Genomic DNA, 23,022 nt, shown 5'->3' with positions numbered 1-23,022 from the left:
TTTCAGTGATTTACTTTACAAGCTATGAAACAAAACAACATAAATACTTTGAAAACAGCTACTGCATAATTGTTTTGTTTGTTGTTGCTATAAACAAGATCATACTTGACTATTGTTATTCACAAATGTGAGTGAAATGCTCAACACTGTGGTACCACCCGGGTATCATTTTAGGCCTTGGTAACATGTGATAATCATAAAAGACTGAATCCGTCTTCCATTCTACAAAAGGCATTTAGAATCACTGAGATAGTTGTACAGCGTGACGTCATAAAGATGTGAAGAGGCGACTCCGGGATGCTGGCCTTCTAGGCAGAGTTCCTGTGTCCAGTCTCAACGTCAACAGTGAAGAGGCGACTCCGGGATGCTGGCCTTCTAGGCAGAGTTCCTGTGTCCAGTCTCAACGTCAACAGTGAAGAGGCGACTCCGGGATGCTGGCCTTCTAGGCAGAGTTCCTGTGTCCAGTCTCAACGTCAACAGTGAAGAGGCGACTGTGTTAACATAATTGCAAAAGGGTTTTCTAATGATCAATTAGCCTTTTCAAATTCTAAACTTGGATTAGCTAACACAACGTGCCATTGGAACACAGGAGTGATGGTTGCTGATAATGGGCCTCTGTACTCCTATGCAGATATTCCATTAAGAATTGGCCGTTTCCAGCTACACTAGTCATAACATTAACAACGTCTACACTGTATTTCTGATCAATTTGATGTTATTTTAAAGGACAAAAAAATGTGCTTTTCTTTCATAAACAAGAACATTTCTAAGTGACCCCAAACTTTTGAACGGTAGTGTATATACAACATGATTCCCAGAAGTTTCCCAGAACGCACTGGGTCGGGGCCCCATCAGTAATGCTTCTGGTTATCTAATTAAAGGATTCTTTAGGAATTTAAAACAGGAGGACACTTAATAACATATTATTAGCGTATTACATCAAAGCAGTGATTAGATTAATGAGCAGTAATGACATGAATCTGGCCATAACCCATCGATTCCTGGTCTTTCATCTCTAGGGTATTCAGTTAACAATACTGAAGACTTTCTCCTGTCTCGGCGGATAGAGAATAGATTAACACTGAATTCAGACTGTTTTTCTGTCTTTAAATAGAAAATAGACCTGTCATGCGTAGGTGTAGCTAAATCATACGTAGAAAGCCTTTTATAGGAACGCTGCCTGTCGCCTGTCAACATGACTTTGACGGTTCCTCAGGATTAGAACTAGGTTTGGGTTTAAACGTCAAGCCCTTAACAGAATATAAGAATAGGCTCCTTCAAAGAGTTAGAAGAAATGAGTGGCCTTTACAGCACGCCATTTCAGAAACGATTAGCCCGAATAGATGAACGATGCGTCGATGGTTGATGATGTAAGGCCTATTCAATCTAAATGTATCACCTCATCCCTGTCATTAAATTGTTTTAAAGATTAATGTCTGTCTCTCACGGTCAAACCTGGTGAAATTAAATATGGGTATTTTAGGCACAAAAGAGAGTATAGCCAAGGAATAGCTTGTATGGTATCCTAAGATCTATTCTTTAGAGATTTGTCATACACAAGGCCTAACAGTGTTACAATTGGAAATTGAAATACAACCAATAAAATGAGATTTTATTGCAATCACTGTGGGCGATTTTTATAGACTGTAGGCACATTTCGTGGGTGTCTTTGAATACTTAAATACCCATAAACTGATTATATTTTGTAGGGTGAATAGCTGGCTATAAGCTAGGCCTGTAACGACAATGTATGGGTGGCATGGGTAATACCCGAGCCACATTTGAATATAGAACTTTACATTGAATTGGTATCAGATATACGGCAGCTGACTGCAGGCGGCAGCCTTCTCAATCCGTTCAGACATTTAGACTACAAGAAAGCGGCGTTATTTTTGAACTTAATCTTTTTGCTCGTTTAAGGCTAAATAGCTCTGACCCAGGGAGAAGTGTCGCCTTCCTTCGCTACTGGCCCAGTGTACAGATTGTCCAGCACCGAAACTACCGTGAACAACAAGTGTGTTGTGTTTCCGTGTACGTCTCCGTGGCTGCCCATTGAACTAAAACACGGAACAAGGAAACACCTGATGCCCTGCAGTTGCGCATCTTTCACTGACTCTCATACCACTCGTTTTCCTCTGACAACAATACGTCCCAGAGTCCACAAATACCAACTGGTAAGTAGCCTATACTTATAAACTATCCCAATTTGTTTGAGTTTTTCCCTCCCGATATTGTTTTAATGAAGAAACAGCTAAACACTAATGTGTCACGTTAGATTTCTGGTGCGTAATGTATCCGAATGGCTCTGTTCTATGAAATACTGTCAGCACTAAAGTCTTAACACCGTTTTACAAGACCGAAGCATAATGAAATCTACTAATTATAGCGGAATGAAACCTAGTAGGCCTAATTCTAGCCTATTTAAGGGGGGGGGGGATTGAATACAGGTAGACGTTGCCTAATCAGTGACCAAGGCTATCAAACATGAATTGCCAACAGAACATGGGAACGAATGCAAGAGAAAGGCTATTTGTCCCACAAGGCACCCTATTTCCTACGGTACAGTGCACTCCTTCTGACCAGAACTCTATGAGCCCTGGTCTAACCGTGCACTCCTTCTGACCAGAACTCTATGAGCTCTGGTCTAACAGTGCACTCCTTCTGACCAGAACTCTATGAGCCCTGGTCTAACCGTGCACTCCTTCTGACCAGAACTCTATGAGCCCTGGTCTAACCGTGCACTCCTTCTGACCAGAACTCTATGAGCTCTGGTCTAACAGTGCACTCCTTCTGACCAGAACTCTATGAGCCCTGGTCTAACAGTGCACTCCTTCTGACCAGAACTCTATGAGCCCTGGTCTAACAGTGCACTCCTTCTGACCAGAACTCTATGAGCCCTGGTCTAACAGTGCACTCCTTCTGACCAGAACTCTATGAGCCCTGGTCTAACAGTGCACTCCTTCTGACCAGAACTCTATGAGCCCTGGTCTAACAGTGCACTCCTTCTGACCAGAACTCTATGAGCTCTGGTCTAACAGTGCACTCCTTCTGACCAGAACTCTATGAGCCCTGGTCTAACAGTGCACTCCTTCTGACCAGAACTCTATGAGCTCTGGTCTAACAGTGCACTCCTTCTGACCAGAACTCTATGAGCCCTGGTCTAACCGTGCACTCCTTCTGACCAGAACTCTATGAGCCCTGGTCTAACCGTGCACTCCTTCTGACCAGAACTCTATGAGCCCTGGTCTAACAGTGCACTCCTTCTGACCAGAACTCTATGAGCCCTGGTCTAACAGTGCACTCCTTCTGACCAGAACTCTATGAGCCCTGGTCTAACATTTGGTACACTTTACATCTCATGGGTTTCCGTGGTGGGGTTAGTCTGTAAAATAACGTGTAATGGCAATATTTAATATGAATAAAAGTGAATATACAGTAAAGACATTAACACAATGCTTCATGTATTGATATGTTTTCTCTTTCTTTGATAAACATGAGTCTACAAGGTTTTGTTTGTTCAAGATTGTGTTGATAGTGATTGACACCAGACTGGAGGCACAAGGACATCGATTGATTATTATTGTATTCTGTTGTACACTGTGTGATTCTGTAGCAGCTGACAATGTCACTGCGTTTTGTTTTGACTTCCTACAAGCCTCTCCGGCTGGTATTTACTGAACGTTTTAATATGTCTGATTAGAAGAGACAAGGGCCTTCAAGAGGCCAGTTAGACATGTTGTCTTCTTCTGTTCAGGTGTCTCCCTGTTGCAACTTGTAATAAACCTGATAGATTTGTTTTAATTGATATTATCAACGGCTGCTCTAACTTTTTGTTCACCTGGATATTCCTATTACAGAATGTATGTGCGTTTTTGTTCAGATCTCATCATAGGACAATGTCTGAGGGTAAAACAGTCACTTCCAAGGCTGTGGAGCTGGAACCCCCAGAACTAGGACCAGAGACCCAGTCCTCCGCTCGGCCCCAGAGTCAACCTGACCCCCAGAGCAACCAGCCGCCCCAGAGCAACCAGCCGCACCAGTGCCCCCAGGCCCAGAGCTCCCAGGTCCCGGAGAGTGGTCATCCCGAGGTAGAGACAGAGGAGAGAGGGTCTGCTGCCCCTACACCTGATACTGGAGCTGGACCCGGGGATGGAGCTGGAGCCGGGGCCAAGGGGAACCGTTGGACTTCTGTACTAAATCAGTTCAAACTCAAGAGGTTCTTTGTTTTGAGGGTAATAAAAGCCTACTTTTTAAAACGTATCCTACTGTAAAGGTTTACTGTACACACATAGTAGGTCTACTACTGTAAAGGTTTACTGTACACACATACAGTGGGGCAAAAAAGTATTTAGTCAGCCACCAATCGTGCAAGTTCTCCCACTTAAAAAGATGAGAGAGGCCTGTAATTTTCATCATAGGTACACTTCAACTATGACAGACAAAATGAGAAAAAAAAATCCAGAAAATCACATTGTAGGATTTTTAATGAATTTATTTGCAAATTATGGTGGAAAATAAGTATTTGGTCAATAACAAAAGTTTCTCAATACTTTGTTATATACCCTTTGTTGGCAATGACAGAGGTCAAATGTTTTCTGTAAGTCTTCACAAGGTTATCACACACTGTTGCTGGTATTTTGTCCCATTCCTCCATGCAGATCTCCTCTAGAGCAGTGATGTTTTGGGGCTGTTGCTGGGCAACACAGACTTTCAACTCCCTCCAAAGATTTTCTATGGGGTTGAGATCTGGAGACTGGCTAGGCCACTCCAGGACCTTGAAATGCTTCTTACAAAGCCACTCCTTCGTTGCCCGGGCGGTGTGTTTGGGATCATTGTCATGCTGAAATCCCCAGCCACGTTTCATTTTCAATGCCCTTGCTGATGGAAGGAGGTTTTCACTCAAAATCTCACGATACATGGCCCCATTCATTCTTTCCTTTACACGGATCAGTCGTCCTGGTCCCTTTGCAGGAAAACAGCCCGAAAGCATGATGTTTCCACCCCCATTATTCACAGTAGGTATGGTGTTCTTTGGATGCAACTCAGCATTCTTTGTCCTCCAAACACGACGAGTTGAGTTTTTACCAAAAAGTAATATTTTGGTTTCATCTGACCATATAACATTCTCCCAATCTTCTTCTGGATCATCCAAATGCTCTCTAGCAAACTTCAGACAGGCCTGGACATGTACTGGCTTAAGCAGGGGGACACGTCTGGCACTGCAGGATTTGTGTCCCTGGCGGCGTAGTGTGTTACTGATGGTAGGCTTTGTTACTTTGGTCCCAGCTCTCTGCAGGTCATTCACTAGGTCCCCCCGTGTGGTTCTGGGATTTTTGCTCACCGTTCTTGTGATCATTTTGACCCCACGGGGTGAGATCTTGCGTGGAGCCCCAGATCGAGGGAGATTATCAGTGGTCTTGTATGTCTTCCATTTCCTCCCACTGTTGATTACTTCAAACCAAGCTGCTTACCTTTTGCAGATTCAGTCTTCCCAGCCTGGTGCAGGTCTACAATTTTGTTTCTGGTGTCCTTTGACAGCTCTTTGGTCTTGGCCATAGTGGAGTTTGGAGTGTGACTGTTTGAGGTTGTGGACAGGTGTCTTTTATACTGATAACAAGTTCAAACAGGTGCCATTAATAAAGGTAACGAGTGGAGGACAGAGGAGCCTCTTAAAGAATAAGTTACAGGTCTATGAGAGCCAGAAATCTTGCTTGTTTGTAGGTGACCAAATACTTATTTTCCACCATAATTTGCAAATAAATTCATTAAAAATCCTACAATGTGATTTTCTGGATTTTTTTTCTTCTCATTTTGTCTGTCATAGTTGAAGTGTACCTATGATGAAAATTACAGGCTTCTCTCATCTTTTTAAGTGGGAGAACTTGCACGATTGGTGGCTGACTAAATTATTTTTTGCTCTACTATAATAGGTCTACTACTGTAACGGTTTACTGTACACACATAGTAGGTCTACTACTGTAAAGTGAAATCAACATTTCAATGGTTCTACTACACAGATGAATTACATTTGAATTATTGTAGTGATCCACAATGCCACGTTTATTTACTCTCAATGCAGTTTGATCAGATTAAGACCCCAGATTAACATCCCCCTCAACCAGCTGTGTCTGTCCACTCCTACAGTAAATATACTAATGATTAACCAGCTGCCAGGCCAATGAGACACTCCCAAACTAACCACATTAATCTGAGCTTTTACAGTGCATTCAGACACCTTCTCTTTTTCAAAAATGTGTTTTTACGTTACAGCGTTATTCTAAAATTGGTTAAATATATATTGTATCCTCATCAATCTATACACAATTCCCCATAATGACAAAGCAAAGTACAGAGAGATCATTGATGAAAACCTTCAGAGCGCTCAAGACTGCAGACTGGGGTGAAGATTCACCTTCCAAGAGGACAATGACCTTAAGCACACAGCCAAGACAACGCAGGAGTGGCTTCAGGACAAGTCTCTGAATGTGCTTGAGTGGCCCAGCCGGAACCCGGTCTAACATCTCTGTAGAGACCAGATAATAGCTGTGCAGCGACGCTCCCCATCCAACCTGACAGAGGTTGAGAGGATCTGCAGAGAAGAATGGGAGAAACCCCCCCCAAATACAGGTGTGCCAAGCTTGTAGCGTCATACCTAAGAAGACTCGAGGCTGTAATCGCTGCCAAAGGTGCTTCAACAAAGTACTGAATTAAAGGGTCTGAATCCTTATCGTATGTTAATGTGATATTTCAGTTTAATTTTTTTAATAAATTGGCCAAATTTATGTGGTGGAAAAACTATTTTATCCATTTAGAATAAAGCTGTAACATAACAAAATGTGGGAAAAAGTTAAGGGGTCTGAATATTTTACGAAGGCACTGTATTTACTGACATGTCAATGTGTTCCAAATGGCACCCTATTCCCTATATAGTGCACTACCTCTGACCAGGGCTGGCACCCTATTCCCTATATAGTGCACTACCTCTGACCAGGGCTAGCACCCTATTCCCTATATAGTGCACTACCTCTGACCAGGGCTAGCACCCTATTCCCTATATAGTGCACTACCTCTGACCAGGGCTAGCACCCTATTCCCTATATAGTGCACTACCTCTGACCAGGGCTAGCACCCTATTCCCTATATAGTGCACTACCTCTGACCAGGGCTAGCACCCTATTCCCTATATAGTGCACTACCTCTGACCAGGGCTGGCACCCTATTCCCTATATAGTGCACTACCTCTGACCAGGGCTAGCACCCTATTCCCTATATAGTGCACTACCTCTGATCAGGGCTGGCACCCTATTCCCTATATAGTGCACTACCTCTGACCAGGGCTAGCACCCTATTCCCTATATAGTGCACTACCTCTGACCAGGGCTAGCACCCTATTCCCTATATAGTGCACTACCTCTGACCAGGGCTGGCACCCTATTCCCTATATAGTGCACTACCTCTGACCAGAGCTAGCACCCTATTCCCTATATAGTGCACTACCTCTGATCAGGGCTGGCACCCTATTCCCTATATAGTGCACTACCTCTGACCAGGGCTAGCACCCTATTCCCTATATAGTGCACTACCTCTGATCAGGGCTGGCACCCTATTCCCTATATAGTGCACTACCTCTGACCAGGGCTAGCACCCTATTCCCTATATAGTGCCCTACTTAAGTCCTGCAAAATTTGTGGTTTCACATGTAAGACAACTCCACATGTGAAAATCACACTTTCGCTTTTGAGCCATTTTAATATCAAGAAAAACTTCTGAAGTCGAGGATGAAATTTGTAATGCAAACAAAACAAACTCCGAAGTATTAAAGCAAAACTGTCGTTTTTAGTTTTGGTTCATTAGTCCATTGTGGACATAGTCCCAAAATATTTAGCTCATCAGCAATCAAGTTTTCAAGATATGTAACTTGCTAAATACAGACATTATCCCAGTAGGATGCGTTTTGCATCATAAGATGCATTTTATTTCCCGATATGACATTTTGACATATATACAGAAATTCAGCCACCTGAGTCCCTCTCAACAGAGCAGAATAGATTCAAGTTCACTGTGACTCAGATGATAATGATCGCTAATGGTCTAAATATTTCTGAAGTTTTAGCTCTCATAACTGCAAGACGTATATTTAAACGTGTATATTAAACGTGTATATTATTGAATTGTAATCTAACACATTGCTTCCCTGCCCTGTGCAGCCTGGGACCCTGGACCAATCCCTAGAAGACATCAAGGCTCTGATCAATGAGGAGGACGGAGCTGTCCACGGTGTCTGGCTCATGGCTGAGTGAGTTTCATTGTTTCCCATACCGTCTCTTCTAATCCCTTACAACAACAAAAAAGACATGTCAAATGAGCATTTTCACATGTATTAAATATAGGCGGCAGGGTAGCTTAGAGCGTTGGACTAGTAACCGAAAGGTTACATGTTCCTATCCCTGAGCTGACAAGGTACAACTCTGTCGTTCTGCCCCTGAACAGGCAGTTAACCTACTGTTCCTAGGCCGTCATTGAAAATAAGAATTTGTTCTTAACTGACTTGCCTAGTAAAATAAAGGTAAAAAAAAATTGACATGTTTTCATGACCCTTTCACAGTAGGAGTCAGATGTACTCATGAATACCCTTTGTATGTGTCCAGTGAGAAGAAAGTTAGCATTGGCTGGTGAAACTACCTCTAAATTACATTAGCACTTCCAGTCTTTGTGCTAATGCTAGCAGATACCATAGACTTACAGTCATTGTGCTAACGCTAGCAGATCCCCATAGACTTCCAGGCATTGTGCTAACGCTAGCAGATACCCATAGACTTTCAGTCATTGTGCTAACGCTAGCAGAGACCCATATACTTCCAGGCATTGTGCTAACGCTAGCAGATACCCATAGACTTGCAGGCATTGTGCTAACGCTAGCAGATACCCATAGACTTCCAGGCATTGTGCTAACGCTAGTTAACAATTGCTCTAGTTAGCAACTTCCTTCAAACTGCTCGCAGAGACACATCTGACTCTGGGTCAGTAGATAAAGGACCTCATCTGACTCTGGGTCAGTAGATAAAGGACCTCATCTGACTCTGGGTCAGTAGATAAAGGACCTCATCTGACTCTGGGTCAGTAGATAAAGGACCTCATCTGAATCTGGGTCAGTAGATAAAGGAGACCATCTGAATCTGGGTCAGTAGATAAAGGAGACCATCTGACTCTGGGTCAGTAGATAAAGGAGACCATCTGACTCTGGGTCAGTAGATAAAGGGCCCCATCTGACTCTGGGTCAGTAGATAAAGGGCTTCATCTGACTCTGGGTCAGTAGATAAAGGGCTTCATTGCCAAAAATCCCAAAAAGTCAGTTTTAAGGAGGAAGATAGCATTATCCAGTGTCTGGCTGTGTGAGTTTATCACATAGAAATACATTATAGATTCTTTATCACTTTGTATATTTGATGTGCTTGTTTCCATGGTCATTCTAGGCAGAGTGAGCTGGTTGTAAACTGGTTTTCTGGTTGAGATTACTTCATATAATCAGGTTACAACCATCTGGTCAGTGTCAGAGCCCGGTAGGGGTTTTCCTGATGTGTCTCCGTCATAGGTGCAACTGAAACAAACCACTGATCAACAGTATGGACATGAGAAAGAAACCTGGTCACTCTCAGCATGGGGGAATCGTCAGGGAAACAAACCTGGTCACTCTCAGCATGGGGGAATCGTCAGGGAAACAAACCTGGTCACTCTCAGCATGGGGGAATCGTCAGGGAAACAAACCTGGTCACTCTCAGCATGGGGGAATCGTCAGGGAAACAAACCTGGTCACTCTCAGCATGGGGGAATCGTCAGGGAAACAAACCTGGTCACTCTCAGCATGGGGGAATCGTCAGGGAACTAAACCTGGTCATTCTCAGCATGGGGGAATCGTCAGGGAAACAAACCTGATCACTCTCAGCATGGGGGAATCGTCATCGAAACAACCCTGGTCACTCTCAGCATGGGGGAATCGTCAGGGAAACAAACCTGGTCACTCTCAGCATGGGGGAATCGTCAGGGAAACAAACCTGGTCACTCTCAGCATGGGGGAATCGTCAGGGAAACAAACCTGATCACTCTCAGCATGGGGGAATCGTCATCGAAACAAACCTGGTCACTCTCAGCATGGGGGAATCGTCAGGGAAACAAACCTGGTCACTCTCAGCATGGGGGAATCGTCAGGGAAACAAACCTGGTCACTCTCAGCATGGGGGAATCGTCAGGGAAACAAACCTGGTCACTCTCAGCATGGGGGAATCATCATCGAAACAAACCTGGTCACTCTCAGCATGGGGGAATCGTCAGGGAAACAAACCTGGTCACTCTCAGCATGGGGGAATCGTCAGGGAAACAAACCTGGTCACTCTCAGCATGGGGGAATCGTCAGGGAAACAAACCTGGTCACTCTCAGCATGGGGGAATCGTCAGGGTAACAAACCTGGTCACTCTCAGCATGGGGGAATCGTCAGGGAAACAAACCTGGTCACTCTCAGCATGGGGGAATCGTCAGGGAAACAAACCTGGTCACTCTCAGCATGGGGGAATCGTCAGGGAAACAAACCTGGTCACTCTCAGCATGGGGGAATCGTCAGGGAAACAAACCTGGTCACTCTCAGCATGGGGGAATCGTCAGGGAAACAAACCTGGTCACTCTCAGCATGGGGGAATCGTCAGGGAAACAAACCTGATCACTCTCAGCATGGGGGAATCGTCATCGAAACAAACCTGGTCACTCTCAGCATGGGGGAATCGTCAGGGAAACAAACCTGGTCACTCTCAGCATGGGGGAATCGTCAGGGAAACAAACCTGGTCACTCTCAGCATGGGGGAATCGTCAGGGAAACAAACCTGGTCACTCTCAGCATGGGGGAATCATCATCGAAACAAACCTGGTCACTCTCAGCATGGGGGAATCGTCAGGGAAACAAACCTGGTCACTCTCAGCGTGGGGGAATCGTCAGGGAAACAAACCTGGTCACTCTCAGCGTGGGGGAATCGTCAGGGAAACAAACCTGGTCACTCTCAGCGTGGGGGAATCGTCAGGGAAACAAACCTGGTCACTCTCAGCATGGGGGAATCGTCAGGGTAACAAACCTGGTCACTCTCAGCATGGGGGAATCGTCAGGGAAACAAACCTGGTCACTCTCAGCATGGGGGAATCGTCAGGGAAACAAACCTGGTCACTCTCAGCATGGGGGAATCGTCAGGGTAACAAACCTGGTCACTCTCAGCATGGGGGAATCGTCAGGGAAACAAACCTGGTCACTCTCAGCATGGGGGAATCGTCAGGGAAACAAACCTGGTCACTCTCAGCATGGGGGAATCGTCAGGGAAACAAACCTGGTCACTCTCAGCATGGGGGAATCGTCAGGGAAACAAACCTGGTCACTCTCAGCATGGGGGAATCGTCAGGGAAACAAACCTGGTCACTCTCAGCATGGGGGAATCGTCAGGGAAACAAACCTGGTCACTCTCAGCATGGGGGAATCGTCAGGGAAACAAACCTAGTCTCTCTCAGCATGGGGGAATCGTCAGGGAAACAAACCTGGTCTCACTCAGCATGGGGGAATCGTCAGGGACCTCACAATATGATATCACTATGCTTATATGATATATACTGTATGATATGTACTCTATTGTGATTTTCACAATTCTCACAATTCTATACGTATTGTGATTCTCATGGTTCTATACGTGTTGTGATTCTATATGTGTTGTGATTCTATACGTATTGTGATTCTATACGTATTGTGATTCTATACGTGTTGTGATTCTATACGTGTTGTGATTCTATACGTATTGTGATTCTCATGGTTCTATACGTATTGTGATTCTCATGGTTCTATACGTGTTGTGATTCTCATGGTTCTATACGTGTTGTGATTCTATATGTGTTGTGATTCTATATGTGTTGTGATTCTATACGTGTTGTGATTCTATACGTATTGTGATTCTCATGGTTCTATACGTGTTGTGATTCTCATGGTTCTATACGTGTTGTGATTCTCATGGTTCTATACGTGTTGTGATTCTCATGGTTCTATACGTGTTGTGATTCTATATGTGTTGTGATTCTATATGTGTTGTGATTCTATATGTATTGTGATTCTATATGTGTTGTGATTCTATACGTGTTGTGATTCTATACGTGTTGTGATTCTATACGTGTTGTGATTCTATACGTGTTGTGATTCTATACGTGTTGTGATTCTATACGTATTGTGATTCTATACGTATTGTGATTCTATACGTATTGTGATTCTATACGTATTGTGATCCGAATAATGTGATTGTGTTGATGTTCCAGACATATTGCTCACCACTATACAGTATATCTGCTGCAGAGAAACAAGAAAGAGAATGAGAAACTAGCTTTGATTAGTCATGGAACAAACAAAAGGCTGAAAACAGGTTGGATTACTATTTAAAAAGCAGATGGATAACAAGCGATAGCTAACGCTATCTAGCAAATATTAGTTTTCATTTGACGTATGATACTTGGGGTCGAAGTGCATTGACTTTTGTTCTCTATACATGTCGGGGATGTTATTCACCAGGACATATTGTTCTGTCTCATGATTCCAGAGAATGAAACGGCACAGGGGATGTTCAGTGGGCTGCGTGGCCGTATTGATGACTGACAGATTCCACAGGGGATGTTCAGTGGGCTGCGTGGCCGTATTGATGAAAAACAGATTCCATTTGGCATCGAATGAGATTTGGGATCAGAGCATGACGATGTTTCACTTCACACCGATACTTGGTGGTTATGGAGGGGGAGGTTTTTTTTTCACATTGAGAGAGGATACTGTTGTCATCCACAATAGGATGTAAACAAACAGATTTAGTTGACTTTCTGTGTAATGAAAAGAAAATAACAGGTAACAGCATCAGTAAGTGTACCACACCAGTGATGACTGCTCACCTCCAACACTTGGAAGAGCACCATGGGAACTACTTCCCAATCCGTTTGACTGTGATACATGCCGGTATGTCAAATGGAACAGCTGACTGAGCTGTCATGTGACCAAAATGCTGCAGACAACGTATTCACGGGTCACTACCGAGTAGTTTTGGTTCCTGACTCAAAGGGAACGATACCCTGCCGTCTGCCTCTGAGCATTAATGTTGCATTCAAAACAGCTGGGAACTTGGAACCAGGAAATCTACAACTTCAGTGCGTTCAAGACAACTGGGAACTTGGAACCAGGAAATCTAAAACTTCAGTGCGTTCAAGACAACTGGGAACTATGGAGAGAAAAAAAAAACGAGCTCCAACTCGGAATTCCAACTCAGGAACTCAGGCCTCTTTCTAGAGTTCTGACTCTCCGACCTGTAGATCACTGATGTCTCGATTTGACCTCGTATTGTTCTGAATTCCTAGTTGTCTTAAAAGCACCATAAAACTCATGGTACCCCTTCACCAGCTCTTACCTGTGTGGAGCTGGAGTCAGGGCTCTCGTCTCCATTATAACCAAATATCCATCCAGGTTGGATGTGACAGCGGAGATGAGGTGCTCACTGTCGACCATGCCCCCTGACATGAGGGGACACGCCCCCCTGACTTTTAGAAGCTCTGAGGGGACATGCGTCAAGCCACACCCATCTCATTAGTGGTGGTAAGATAAGATACATTATGTCAGACTCATTTGTAATTGACTCTCATAGCCACACATTAAAATGATGTGATGGTGATTTGAGAATACAATCAGAAATACTGATCGAATGTTTTCCAATTGACTGCCATAGCCACAAATAAAATACGTGAACATTGGCTGTTCATTACAGAATGGGTGGGGTCGCGAGAATTTTCAGATGTCAAAATGGGGTGGTGTGACAAAAGGAGTTCAGGAACCAATGTAGTACTTTGGACCAGAGCCCTGTGGGTAATAAAGTGCCATTTAGGACACAGACAGTCTCTTCCTGACGAAGCAGGAAGCAGGAAGCAGGAAGCAGGAAGCAGGAAGAAGGCGTTATATATATATTTATATACACACACACACACACAGATAGATACAGACACACGCACACACACACACACATACACACAGACAGATACAGACACACGCACACACACACACACACACAGATAGATACAGACACACGCACACACACACACACACACACACAGACAGATACAGACACACGCACACACACACACACACACAGATAGATACAGACACACGCACACACACACACACACACACAGATAGATACAGACACACGCACACACACACACACACAGACAGATACAGACACACGCACACACACACACACACAGACAGATACAGACACACGCACACACACACACACACAGACAGATAGATACAGACACACGCACACACACACACACACACAGATAGATACAGACACACGCACACACACACACACACACAGATAGATACACACACACACACACACACACACACACACACACACACACACACACACACACACACACACACACACACACACACACACGGCTGCTTGCCTGAGGAGTTACTCTGTTGTTGGTATCATTTAATCGAAGCGGCCACGTAGGATGACCCCATGCGGTCTATCTGCCCAGTCCAGGTTAAAGTAATCCTATCTGTCTAGTCCAGGTTAAAGTAATCCTATCTGTCTAGTCCAGGTTAAAGTAATCCTATCTGTCTAGTCCAGGTTAAAGTCATCCTATCTGTCTAGTCAATGTTAAAGTCATCCTATCTGCCCAGTCCAGGTTAAAGTCATCCTATCTGCCCAGTCCAGGTTAAAGTCATCCTATCTGCCCAGTCCAGGTTAAAGTCATCCTATCTGCCCAGTCCAGGTTAAAGTCATCCTATCTGCCCAGTCCAGGTTAAAGTCATCCTATCTGCCCAGTCCAGGTTAAAGTCATCCTATCTGCCTAGTCCAGGTTAAAGTCATCCTATCTGCCCAGTCAATGTTAAAGTCATCCTATCTGCCTAGTCCAGGTTAAAGTCATCCTATCTGCCCAGTCAATGTTAAAGTGATCCTATCTGCCCAGTCCAGGTTAAAGTCATCCTATCTGTCTAGTCCAGGTTAAAGTGATCCTATCTGTCTAGTCCAGGTTAAAGTGATCCTATCTGCCCAGTCCAGGTTAAAGTCATCCTATCTGCCCAGTCCAGGTTAAAGTCATCATATCTGTCTAGTCCAGGTTAAAGTCATCCTATCTGTCTAGTCCAGGTTAAAGTCATCCTATCTGCCTAGTCCAGGTTAAAGTCATCCTATCTGCCTAGTCCAGGTTAAAGTCATCCTATCTGCCCAGTCCAGGTTAAAGTCATCCTATCTGCCCAGTCCAGGTTAAGTCATCCTATCTGCCCAGTCCAGGTTAAAGTCATCCTATCTGCCCAGTCCAGGTTAAAGTCATCCTATCTGCCCAGTCCAGGTTAAAGTCATCCTATCTGCCCAGTCCAGGTTAAAGTCATCCTATCTGCCCAGTCCAGGTTAAAGTCATCCTATCTGCCCAGTCCAGGTTAAAGTCATCCTATCTGCCCAGTCCAGGTTAAAGTCATCCTATCTGCCCAGTCCAGGTTAAAGTCATCCTATCTGCCCAGTCCAGGTTAAAGTCATCCTATCTGCCCAGGCCAGGTTAAAGTCATCCCATCTGCCCAGTCCAGGTTAAAGTCATCCTATCTGCCCAGTCCAGGTTAAAGTCATCCCATCTGCCCAGTCCAGGTTAAAGTCATCCTATCTGCCCAGTCCAGGTTAAAGTCATCCTATCTGCCCAGTCAATGTTAAAGTCATCCTATCTGCCCAGTCCAGGTTAAAGTCATCCTATCTGCCCAGTCCAGGTTAAAGTCATCCTATCTGCCCAGTCCAGGTTAAAGTCATCCTATCTGCCCAGTCCAGGTTAAAGTCATCCTATCTGCCCAGTCCAGGTTAAAGTCATCCTATCTGCCCAGTCCAGGTTAAAGTCATCCCATCTGCCCAGTCCAGGTTAAAGTCATCCTATCTGCCCAGTCCAGGTTAAAGTCATCCCATCTGCCCAGTCCAGGTTAAAGTCATCCTATCTGCCCAGTCCAGGTTAAAGTCATCCTATCTGCCCAGTCAATGTTAAAGTCATCCTATCTGCCCAGTCCAGGTTAAAGTCATCCTATCTGCCCAGTCAATGTTAAAGTCATCCTATCTGCCCAGTCCAGGTTAAAGTCATCCTATCTGCCCAGTCCAGGTTAAAGTCATCCTATCTGCCCAGTCCAGGTTAAAGTCATCCTATCTGCCCAGTCAATGTTAAAGTCATCCTATCTGCCCAGTCAATGTTAAAGTCATCCTATCTGCCCAGTCAATGTTAAAGTCATCCTATTGTATCAGTCAAAGTTACTTCAGTTACTTTCTTCTGATGTTGTTTGCCTCAGTGAACTATCCACCCAGACCCTGAAGGCTCCCAGCAGAAGTCTGAGTGTCGACGGAGGCGGAGACGAAGGCTGAGGCCACGTGCTACCGGCTCACCGAGCTGTGGAAGAGAGAGTGAGAGAGAATCCATGCCATTGTTAATTACTTGTATGCACAGGGGCAAGGGACTAAGTGTGTGTGTGTGTGTGCGTGTGTGTGTGCGTGTGTGCGTGTGTGTGTGTGTGTGTGCGTGTGTTTGTGTGAGACACAAACAACACGTTCAGACAGAGGTCCTCATGACATCAATTAATAAGACCAACATTTCTCAGCTCCCCCTTAGACTCAGAGGTGCTGAAGGAATGAAGAGGGGGTGTGGAAGAAAGAGGGGGTGTGGAAGAAAGAGGGGGGTGTGGAAGAAAGAGGGGGGTGTGGAAGAAAGAGGGGGGGTGGAAGAAAGAGGGGGGGTGGAGGAAAGAGGGGGGTGGAAGAAAGAGGGGGGGTGGAAGAAAGAGGGGGGGGTGGAAGAAAGAGGGGGGGTGGAAGAAAGAGGGGGGGTGGAAGAAAGAGGGGGGGTGTGGAAGAAAGAGGGGGGGTGGAAGAAAGAGGGGGGTGGAGGAAAGAGGGAGGTGGAAGAAAGAGGGGGGGTGGAAGAAAGAGGGGGGTGGAGGAAAGAGGGGGGTGGAAGAAAGAGGGGGGGTGGAAGAAAGAGGGGGGGTGGAGGAAAGGGGGGGTGGAAGAAAGAGGGGGGGTGGAAGAAAGAGGGGGGGTGGAGGAAAGAGGGGGGGTGGAAGAAAAAGGGGGGGTGGAAGAAAGAGGGGGGGTGGAAGAAAGAGGGGGGGTGGAAGAAAGAGGGGGGTGGAGGAAAGAGGGGGGGTGGAAGAAAAAGGGTTGGTGGAAGAAAGAGGGGGGGGTGGAAGAAGGGGGGGAGAATGAAATGCTCCTCTTTCTCTCTCCTTGTCATCATCTATGATGAATAATGAAGGAGCATGCCATTCTCTATCTTCAGTTAGATGAGTTGAAGTTTCCACCTCATTTTGTGGGCAGTGAGCACATAGCCTGTCTCCTCTTGAGAGCCATGTCTGTCTACGGCGGCCTTTCTCAATAGCAAGGCTATGCTCACTGAGTCTGTACATAGTCAAAGCTTTCCTTAATTTTGTGTCAGTCACAGTGGTCAGGTATTCTGCCACTGTGTACTCTCTGTTTAGGGCCAAATAGCATTCTAGTTTGCTCTGTTTTTTTTAGGTTAATTCTTTCCAATGTGTCAAGTAATTATCTTTTTGTTTTCTCATGATTTGTTTGGGTCTAATTGTGTTTCTGTCCTGGGGCTCTGTAGGGTGTGTTTGTGTTTGTGAACAGAGCCCCAGGACCTGCTTGCTTAGGGGACTCTTCTCCAGGTTCATCTCTCTGTAGGTGATGGCTTTGTTATGGAATGTTTGGGAATCGCTTCCTTTTAGGTTGTTGTAGAATATTTTCTGGATTTTGATAATTAGTGGGTATCGGCCTAATTCTGCTCTGCATGCATTATTTGGTGTTCTACGTTGTACACGGAGGATATTTTTGCAGAATTCTGCATGCAGTTTCAATTTGGTGTTTGTCCCATTTTGTGAATTCTTGGTTGGTGAGCAGACCCCAGACCTCACAACCATAAAGGACAATGGGTTCTATAACTGATTCAAGTATTTTCAGCCAGATCCTAATTGTTGCTTTTTATGTTCCTTTTGACGGCGTAGAAGGCCCTTCTTGCCTTGTCTCTCAGATCGTTCATAGCTTTGTGGAAGTTACCTGTGGCGCTGATGTTCAGGCCGAGGTATGTATAGTTTTTTGTGTGCTGTAGGGCTCTCTACTTCTCTCTCTCTAAATAAACATACATTTGTGTTGTATTTACAATGGTGTTTGTTCTTCACTGGTTACATTTTTCTTGTGGGAACAGGTCACACATCTTGCTGCTGTGATTTGTTGCCGAGTTCTTTGTGGGTCTGTGTAATCTGAGGAAAATATGTGTCTCTAATATGGTCATACATTTGGCAGGAGGTTAGGTCAGGGAGTGCTTTTCAGTTTCCATCTCATTTTGTGGGCAGTGTGCACATAGTCGGTCTTCTCTTGAGTTCTCGATTTCTGTTCCTTCTGATTTTTTTTATTGCCAGGTTGGCGTATTTAAGGTTGCCAGGTGGGGGTATTTAGGGTTGCCAGGTTGGCGTATTTAGGGTTGCCAGGTGGGCGTCGTGAGGGTTGCCGGGTGGGCATGATTTCATACTCCATTTAACCAATCTGAACAGTAGGCTACAGTTCCCTTGACCTATTTGAAGTTCCTAACACGTACAGTGCATTCAGAAAGTATTCAGACCCCTTGACTTTTTCCACATTTTGTTACGTTACAGCCTTATTCTAAAAAGGATTCAATTATATTTATTCACTAGGTGTTTTTATTCATTGATCTCTCAATTTGAACAACAATCAGAATCAACCTGTTTTTCCATTTGTTCTGTGTCTGCTACTATGGGTGTGGCGGGGCGGGGAGGGAGCGTGGTCAGCCAGTCTCACGGTAATTGACCGGTAATTAACATAAACACGTTTAGCTTCTCCACGCCTCTACGTATACACGCTGGCTACAAGCCGCTAATACTAATGTGTAACGTAGATGCAGGGAGTCAGGAAGCAGGTTGAAAATGGTGAGTTTAATAATAACAAACACGGAGAAAACAAGAGCAGCGTCTGGACATGAAAACTGAACCAATACTGCCTGTAGAGTGATGCTAGGTGGTGCTATATAAAGAGGGAGTAATCAGGGAGGTGATGAAGTCCAGGTGTGAGGGTTGCCAGGTAGGCGTATTTAGGGTTGCCAGGTTGGCGTATTTAAGGTTGCCAGGTGGGGGTATTTAGGGTTGCCAGGTGGGCGTAATGAGGGTTGCCAGGTGGGCGTCGTGAGGGTTGCCGGGTGGGCATAATGAGGGTTGCCGGGTGGGCATAATGAGGGTTGCCAGGTGGTCGTCATGAGGGTTGCCAGGTGAGCGTAATGAGGATTGCCAGGTGGGCGTCGTGAGGGTTGCCAGGTGGGCATCGTGAGGGTTGCCAGGTGGGCGTCGTGAGCGTTGCCAGGTGGGCGTCGTGAGGCTTGCCAGGTGGGCGTCGTGAGGCTTGCCAGGTGGGCGTAATGAGGGTTGCCAGGTGGGCGTAATGAGGGTTGCCAGGTGAGCGTAATGAGGGTTGCCAGGTGGGCGTCGTGAGGGTTGCCAGGTGGGCGTCGTGAGGGTTGCCAGGTGGGCGTCGTGAGGGTTGCCAGGTGGGCGTAATGCTGGGGTAGACGTGACAGCGTGGAGCTGGGGTAGACGTGACAGCGTGGAGCTGGGGTAGATGTGACAGCGTGGAGCTGGGGTAGACGTGACAGCGTGGAGCTGGGGTAGATGTGACAGCGTGGAGCTGGGGTAGACGTGACAGCGTGGAGCTGGGGTAGATGTGACAGCGTGGAGCTGGGGTAGACGTGACAGCGTGGAGCTGGGGTAGATGTGACAGCGTGGAGCTGGGGTAGACGTGACAGCGTGGAGCTGGGGTAGATGTGACAGCGTGGAGCTGGGGTAGACGTGACAGCGTGGAGCTGGGGTAGATGTGACAGCGTGGAGCTGGGGTAGACGTGACAGCGTGGAGCTGGGGTAGACGTGACAGCGTGGAGCTGGGGTAGACGTGACAGCGTGGAGCTGGGGTAGATGTGACAGCGTGGAGCTGGGGTAGATGTGACAGCGTGCCTTTGGAACATCTGCATTTTAAAAAGTGTATTAAATCAATAATATCACAATAAATCCATTATTTATTTTAGTCAGGTCTGAAGAAACATTATGATATGAAGAAAATGTATTTCAGAAGAACAGAATACAAGTTGTCCTACTGTATGTTATCTGGCCATAGACTGTAGGCTTGTTCATTTATCAGACCCTAACTGTCCCTAACTGTGGTTGAAATACTAGCAGCTGTTATGATGCTGTTAAAGACAGCACCGTTACAGACGGTCCCTAACTGTGGTTGAACTACTATCAGCTGTTATGATGCTGTTGAAGACAGCACCTTTGCAGACGGTCCCTAACTGTGGTTGAACTACTATCAGCTGTTATGATGCTGTTGAAGACAGCATCTTTACAGATGGTATCGAACTGCACATTTACATTCTCTCAAGATGCTGAAAGAAATCAATCATATTTCTCCACTCTTGTTCCCGAGTACATTTGGTATATAATTTTACTGCAATAAATACTTAATTATGCATGAGTTAATATTAAGGCTACAGTGTCAACACCAAATATTTGAAACCTTTGGAATTACCTGGATTTCTGCATAAATTTGTCATAAAATTTGATCTGACCTTCATCTAGGTCACAACAATAGACAAACACCGTCTGCTTAAACTAATAACACAAACAATTATACGTTTTCATGTCTTTATTGAACACACCATGTCAACATTCACAGTGCATTGTGGGAAAAAGTATGTGAACACTTGGATTTAATAACTGGTTGATCCTGATTTGGCAGCAATAACCTCAACCACATGTTTTCTGTAGTTGCGGAACAGACCTGCACAACGGTCAGGAGGAATTTTGGACCATTCCTCTTTACAAAACTGTTTCAGATCAGCAATATTCTTAGGATGTCTGGTGTGAACCGCTCTCGAGGTCATGCCACAGCATCTGAATCGGGTTGAGGTCAGGACGGACTGGGCCACTCCAGAAGGCGTATTTTCTTATGTTGAAGCCACTCTGTTGTTGATTTACTTCTGTGTTTTGGGTCGTTGTCCTGTTGCATCACCCAACTTCTGTTGAGCTTCAATAGGTGGACAGATAGCCTAACATTCCGCTGCAAAATGTCTTGATGAACTTGTGAATTCATTTTTCCCTCGATGATAGCAAGCTGTCCAGACCCTGAGGTAACAAAGCAGCCCCAAACCATGATGCTCCCTCCACCATACATTACAGTTGGGATGAGGATTTGATGTTGGTGTACTGTGCCTTTTTTTCTCCACACATAGTGTTGTGTTTTCCTTCCAAACAACTCAACTGTAGTTTCATCTGTCCACAAACTTCAGACATGCAGCAATGTTTTTTTGGACAGCAGTGGCTTCTTCCGTGGTGTCCTCTCATGAACACCATTCTTGTTTAGTGTTTTACGTATCGTAGACTCGTCAACAGAGATGTTAGCATGTTCCAGAGATTTCTGTAAGTCTAGGATTCTTCTTAACCTCATTGAACATTCTGCACTGTGCTCTTGCAGTCATCTTTGCTGGACGGCCACTACTAGAGAAAGTGGCAACAGTGCTTTCTCCATTTATAGACAATTTGTCTTACATTGGACTGATAAACATCAAGGCTTTTAGTGATACATGTGTAACCCTTTCCAGCTTCATGTAAGTCAACAATTCTTAATCTTTGGTCTTCTGGGATGTCTTTTGTTCGAGGCATGGTTCACATCAGGCAATGCTTCTTGTGAATAGCAAACTCCAATTTTGTGAGTGTTCTGTATAGGGCAGGGCAGCTCTAACCAACATCTCCAATCTTGTCTCATTGATTGGACTCCAGGTTAGCTGACTCCTGACTCCAATTAGCTTTTGGAGAAGTCATTATCCTAGGGGGTTCACAGACGTTTTCTTGCCACTGTATGTGAGAGGTTACAGATTTCATACTCCATTTAACCAATCTGAACAGTAGGCTACAGTTCCCTTGACCTATTTGAAGTTCCTAACACGTACAGTGCATTCGGAAAGTATTCAGACCCCTTGACTTTTTCCACATTTTGTTACGTTACAGCCTTATTCTAAAATGGATTCAATTATATTTTTTCCTCATCAATCTACACACAATACCCCAGAATGACATCACAATACCCCAGAATAACATCACAATACCCCAGAATGACATCACAATACCCCAGAATGACATCACAATACCCCATAATGACATCACAATACCCCAGAATGACATCACAATACCCCAGAATGACATCACAATACCCCAGAATGACATCACAATACCCCAGAATGACAAAGCAGAAACAGGTTTTTAGACATTTTAGCAAATGTATGAAATAAAAAAACTGAAATATCACATTTACATAAGTATTCAGACCCTTTATTCAGTACTTTGTTGAAGCACAGTTGGCAGCAATTAAAGCCTTGTGTTTTGGGGTCTGATGCTACAAGCATGGCCCACCTACAGTACCACTCAAACGTTTGGACACACCTTCTCATTCAAGGGTTTTTCTTAATTTTTTACTATTTTCTACATTGTAGAATAACAGTGAAGATATCAAAACTATTAAATAGCACATATGGAGTCATGTAGTAAGCAAAAAAAGTGTTAAACAAATCAAAATATATGTTAGATTCTTCTATGTAGCCACCCTCTACACACTCTTGGCATTCTCTCAACCAGCTTTAACTAAAAATGCCTTTCCAACAGTATGGAAGGAATTCCCACATATGCTGAGCACTTGTTGGCTGCTTTTCCTTCACTCTGCAGTCCGACTCATCCCAAACCATTTCATTAGAGTTACCAGCCTGGAGGTGTGTTGGGTCATTGTCCTGTTGAAAAACAAATGATAGTCCCACTAAGCGCAAACCAGATGGGATGGTGTTAGCCAAATGCTGTGTTAGCCATGCTGGTCAAGTGTGCCTTGAATTCTAAATAT

At 44.9% G+C, this 23,022-nt stretch overlaps 1 protein-coding gene across 1 annotated transcript in view; it reads left to right on the top strand.

Annotated features, from left to right (window-relative positions):
- The first annotated feature begins 1,765 nt into the window (after nucleotides 1–1,765).
- The window catches only part of LOC109885001 (tumor protein p63-regulated gene 1-like protein), a 111,823-nt gene continuing 90,566 nt past the window's right edge, over nucleotides 1,766–23,022 (top strand). Inside the window, exons 1-3 of the mRNA XM_031838171.1 lie at nucleotides 1,766–2,174; nucleotides 3,881–4,232; nucleotides 8,208–8,296. Of these exons, the coding sequence (XP_031694031.1) occupies nucleotides 3,897–4,232; nucleotides 8,208–8,296 (425 nt within the window). The 5' untranslated portion in view covers nucleotides 1,766–2,174; nucleotides 3,881–3,896. The remainder of the gene's footprint in view (nucleotides 2,175–3,880; nucleotides 4,233–8,207; nucleotides 8,297–23,022) is intronic.

Source organism: Oncorhynchus kisutch, linkage group LG13, assembly GCF_002021735.2.
Source record: "Oncorhynchus kisutch isolate 150728-3 linkage group LG13, Okis_V2, whole genome shotgun sequence".
NCBI classification, from domain to species: domain Eukaryota; kingdom Metazoa; phylum Chordata; class Actinopteri; order Salmoniformes; family Salmonidae; genus Oncorhynchus; species Oncorhynchus kisutch.
The sequence above is the reverse complement of the archived record's forward strand: the minus strand, read 5'-3'. Positions and strand labels throughout refer to the sequence as shown.